This window comes from Lepisma saccharinum, chromosome 25, assembly GCF_977018435.1.
Source record: "Lepisma saccharinum chromosome 25, izLepSacc3.1, whole genome shotgun sequence".
Lineage (NCBI taxonomy): Eukaryota > Metazoa > Arthropoda > Insecta > Zygentoma > Lepismatidae > Lepisma > Lepisma saccharinum.
In genome coordinates, this window is record NC_139253.1 from 34,897,629 (window position 1) to 34,902,816 (window position 5,188).

The 5,188-nt window shown below is 38.5% G+C and overlaps 1 protein-coding gene across 1 annotated transcript; it reads left to right on the forward strand.

Annotated features, from left to right (window-relative positions):
- The first annotated feature begins 4,273 nt into the window (after positions 1-4,273).
- On the forward strand, positions 4,274-4,864 carry LOC145978741 (protein GVQW3-like). Its single transcript, XM_083111548.1, has one exon. It carries the CDS (start codon positions 4,274-4,276, stop codon positions 4,862-4,864), a length of 591 nt encoding a protein of 196 aa, XP_082967674.1.
- The last annotated feature ends 324 nt before the right edge of the window (positions 4,865-5,188 follow it).

A 5,188-nucleotide genomic window follows, 5' to 3' on the forward strand; every position in this document is an offset into this window, starting at 1 on the left:
AATGGAATTTCATACATAAGTACTAGGGACGTTCAATATATAAGTTTCCCTGTGCTATAAAATATTGCATAAAGCAGTGCCATTAAAAAGAAGCACATGGTTGACAAGCGCCATCCTTCGTCTACAAGGAACAACAATCGATTCGTTATCAGATGTGAAGGCGCATGCGCTCAAGGGCGAAAAGTAAATGCTTGTTCGGAAAACGCGGGCTCGCGTCATAAGGAGTTCAGAAGCATGGATGCTAAAGGCGTTCTGCTTATGGACTTTTTGGAACGAGGAAGAACAATTAATGCTGACCGTTATTGTCAAACGTTGGATAAACTGAAAAACGCAATTCGACCAGGTCTCCTGTCAGCTGGTGTCATTCTTCTTGACGATAACGTTCGCCCCCACTCAGCAGTGCAAACACAATACAAAATTGAAGAATTGGGGTGGGAACGGCTGCCACACCCTCCATACAGCCCCGATTTAGCGCCGAGTGATTTCCATCTTTTTCCGGTGTTATAGCCTGAATTGCAAGGTTACCGCTTCGAAACAGATGAAGAAGTGAAGCGGAATGTGAGAATAGTGCTCAATAGCCAGAGCCCTGATATTCTTGCAAAGGGTATGGACAAATTGGTGGAACGGTGGGAGAAATGCCTGAATCTCTATGGGGATTATGTGGAGAAGTGAGGAAGGATCCTCCTACACATGTATGTATACTTTTCTAATGTATCTTAAAAATATTTTTTTTACAGCATACGGAAACTTATATATTGAACGACCCACGTATATTCAAACTTATAACAAGGTGGATTACATTTTTAAAATGTATAATCATACATCAGGATACATAGACAAGGAGCATAATTGTTACTATGCACAGACTATTACATTGGCCATAGCTGCTAGTTTACCATGTGGCAGAAGCAGATTGTGCGGTTTATCCTCATAATAATATATTTTTGAAAGTGCCTTTGAGTTTTCTTTTAAGTCCACTTTAGGTACAAATAGGCTAACCGGAACTGGACCTACGGTTAGGTATACTTTAGGCATCCGAAACACTATGCGCATCCACATAGTGTCCAACCCGGTATCCCTATATTAGCAAGCCACGACATTCATCTCATTTTAAACCACGAGGGTGGTGTATGTTCGTCATGATTGATTGATTGATTGATTTAGTTTTATTTTACTTCGCGTTTTGTGCCTCTGGGCTAATTTGCGAAGATGGGGATGAGTGATGAAATGATGAAATTGATGAATGGACATTCACAAACAACCAAGCCCGACCGGGATTCGAACCCGGGACGCTTGGCGTCGCAGCGCGATGTGCTAACCACTCGGCCACAGGGTCGGGCTGTATGTTCGTCATAAATCAATTTTCATTCTAATCTATCTTATTAGCAAACCTCATTTTCGTAGTGTAGGAGAGTATATTCGCATATTTACGTTATTTTCTATTTCGTAGTTCAGCTATTTCCATTTAATTTAGTATTACATCGCTGTTGTCCTATTACATTAATCGCAACGACAATGATGGATGATGAAGATATCCCAGAATTCAAATCGACGACGAAGTCCTGCCTTCACAGTTCGTTATTCTGATACACCACACAAGCCGTAAATAGATACAATTTGTATTTGTTACCGAGAAGATAGTGTTTTGTATTTTTTTCAGTTACTCTAAAACGGCACATCGTCCTTTAAAATTTTCAATATTTATGACGTATATTGAAGTCCTTAGTCGCGAAGGGTTTGATTTCAACCCACACAACCGTGAAACTTTGCGAATATTCGCATTGGGAACTCGAGTACGAATATGCATTCCGCAGATTGATTCCTGGGAGAGCATCCTTTATCGGAGCCGTGGATGCGACAAAAGAATCTATTTGTGGGCGGTTGACAGGCAACAGGCAGCTTGCACAATTCATTACCGGCACCGTACTTCGGACTGCAAATCTGATGGGATTTTTGAAATCCAGGGGAGTATTTCTGCTGGACAAGCAGAAACGAACCTCCTCAGTCAAAAGTCAGATGAGAGAGTTCTTTGTTTAGCGTTAACGTAGTGGCTGATGGACATCCGAAATTACTCTTTGTGTACCTCCTAGTTAAGGGGCTTACACGAAATTTTTGCTGATAAAGTAGACATACAACCAGGGAACAGATTTATTTGTACCATAAAGTGTTAGATATGCAAATATGTATTTAATTATTTTAATCAAAACGTGGAAATAAATATTTACTTAAAATTGTGAAAATGACAATTTTTATTAAGCAAGCCGCTCACCTATCTCTAATGCCAATTTCAAATTTAAAATGTGCTTAATTTTCTGTAAACAAAACAAAGGATTATCAAATGAAGCTCACATGACAGACATTAATTGCAATGTAAAACTGATTGCAAAACATGCTTTATTTTTTGTTACCAAAATATTGGATTACCAAATTTCCTTTAAGAACTAAAACATGAATCTCCTCCTGTTGTCCCTCAAGACGGATTTATATTGATTGAAATTCCTTTCAATATCGCATAAAGTAATGGGTGTATATTTAAAATAATAATTAATGGATTATACCGAGAAAGCTTTAGCTTTCATTCTCTATTGTTGGAAGAAGAATTATACAGAATAATAAATGCATTGTCTATTGTCAAGATTTAAAATAAACAGCGACTACAAAACGAACAAAATACAGATGAACGGAAAACCTTTGAAAATATTTTATGTGGGAAAATGTTTGAAAATGTGGAAATTAATGTAAAAATAACTAAAATATGTAAACATATACTAAAAGCTGCAGATTGTTTTAGCTTACCACAATTCGCAAATATAGTACAAAAGAACATTGATATTATCATCATGTGAAGATATGCATTTACATATACATTTGTTCCCTGCGTATAACTCAGCGATATTCAACCGATTCAATATAAAATTACAAATATTCCTCGTTTTAATGTACTAAATTCAACTTTCCATTTATTTTGCAAACTAATGTATTCACAAAAAGAGATCGGAGAGACTAGAATCTGCGCAACATTCAGGATTTTCATTGGTCCTGTGATTTGACGTCATGAAGATGTCTTGTAATGCTTATGTTCATGAAAGGATAACGAAAATGACGCCCGGCTACCATGAATTGAATTCATGAAGTGTAATTTCAACCCGCTGTTCCCTTGAGGAGACTATTGCGTTAAAACTGAAGTACATTGTACAAACACTTAAGAAATTTACCAAACATCAATTACACGCAAACCTGAACAATGGATTGCGCTAGAAGTTTCTTTCATTCTCCACAGTGCAAATTCTCCCGGTGTTTAATTAAAATGGGTTTTGCATGCTAATTAAAAATGGGTTTCCCTAAACAAGAACAAAACAAACGCACTTCGCTTAGCTTTCAGTGATTGGTATAAATACTCTGCAAGAATACAAATAAGAAAATATATAGGAATGTTGATGGGTATTGTTATTTTCCTTTCTCTAGAATTCGTTTTAAGGAGAATGGAAAATTCAGTTGAGAAAACACGTTCAGTTGATTGAATGCAAGGAAGAAGGAAATTGGAGCTACGTAACCATCAAGTGTGGTAACTGTTGTTAATTGCTTTGCGGTCAAATTAGTTTCAAGTTTTGTGATTTTCTGTACTTAGATTACGCATTAACTATTATTACGTAAAAGTCTAAATGACTTTAAAAAGTGGGAAATTAATATTACGAAAAGTACTCATGGGAAAATATTGACAATTCTTTCCCTTTGAAGTATTTTATTTATTTATTTTATTGAAGTTATTTAGTGAGGTAGATTTATATCATGATTTTATCTAGTGGAATCAGTAAGCAAATTGCAAACACAATAAAATATTATACATTGTTCATTTCTTGTATTCGTATTTTGTATCACCGTAATATGAATTTATTCCTTGTACCTTTCTAGTTTAATTTTGACGATGAGATTGAATGATGATATACTGAAACTTTATTTTAATTCCTTCATCGTTTCTCTTCTTCGTAACTGCTTCTTTAATATACCTATATATACACAGTCCGTCCAGTGGGAAAGGTGACTGATTTTTTCGCCACGGAACTACCAGTGCCATCTATGGAGAAGTATATGTACTACGTAGCTACACATTTCGACTTTCTTCCGGCAAAGTTGCAAACCGTCTACGGTCGACGCGTACGGATCTTGCGACTAACAGTACCTGCGAACGTGGGTCGGAAACGGAGCAATGGAGGAACGTGCCAACATTAAATTCTGTTTCAAATTGGGTTAAAGTGCAACAGAGACGTTTGAAATGATTCAAACCGTTTACGGTAGTGAGGCATTGAGCCGTAAGAACGTGTTTAACCTGTATGCAAGATTTCGTGATGGTCGGGAGAGAATTGAAGACGATCCGCGACCAGGCCCATCAGCGACTGTGCGAACTGACGAAAACGTCCAAAAAGTGGCGGAGATTGTACGCAAGGATCGTTGTGCATCTGCAAGGCTTATCGAGGATCTCACTGGAATTCCGAAGTCCACAGTCCATGTCATTCTAACCAAAAATTTGAGCAAAAGGAATGTCTGTGCGCGGTTTGTGCCACACACACTCAGTGACGAACAAAAACATTGCAGAGTGGAACACTGCAAAGACATGAAACAAGCAGCTGATGTGGATCCAGGATTCATGTCAACCATTGTAACAAGTGATGAAGCATGGTGCTTTCAGTACGAACCACTCACAAAGCGTCAGAGCTCGGAACGGAAGGGTCGAGACTCTCCAAAACCGAAGAAAGTGCGCATGCAGAAGAGCCGAATCAAAACTCTGCTCACTGTTTTCTTCGATTCCAAAGGCATCATCCACAAGGAATTCACTCCAGAGGGTCACACTGTGAACGCTGAGTAATACGTTGGTGTTTTGCATCGTCTATTGGCCAGGATTCGTAGAGTTTGGCTTGAATATCGGGAACAAGGCTCATGGTTTCTGTTGCACGACAATGCACCCGTGCACAAGATCAGGTTGGTAAGCCAGTATTTGGCCAAAAAAGGGATAGTGGAGCTGGACCACCCCCCATATTCTCCAGATTTAGCTCCATGGGACTTCTGGCTATTTCCAAAACTGAAATTGGCGTTGAGAGGAAGGCGTTTCGACACCATTCCAGACATCCAAAAGGCTTCGACCACGATTTTGAAGGCAATCCGAAACAGAAGTTCCAAGACTGCTTCAAAG

Excerpts from the sequence above, each read along its gene's own strand:
- LOC145978741 (XM_083111548.1), top strand. The coding sequence starts at position 4,274 with ATGATTCAAACCGTTTACGGTAGTGAGGCATTGAGCCGTAAGAACGTG.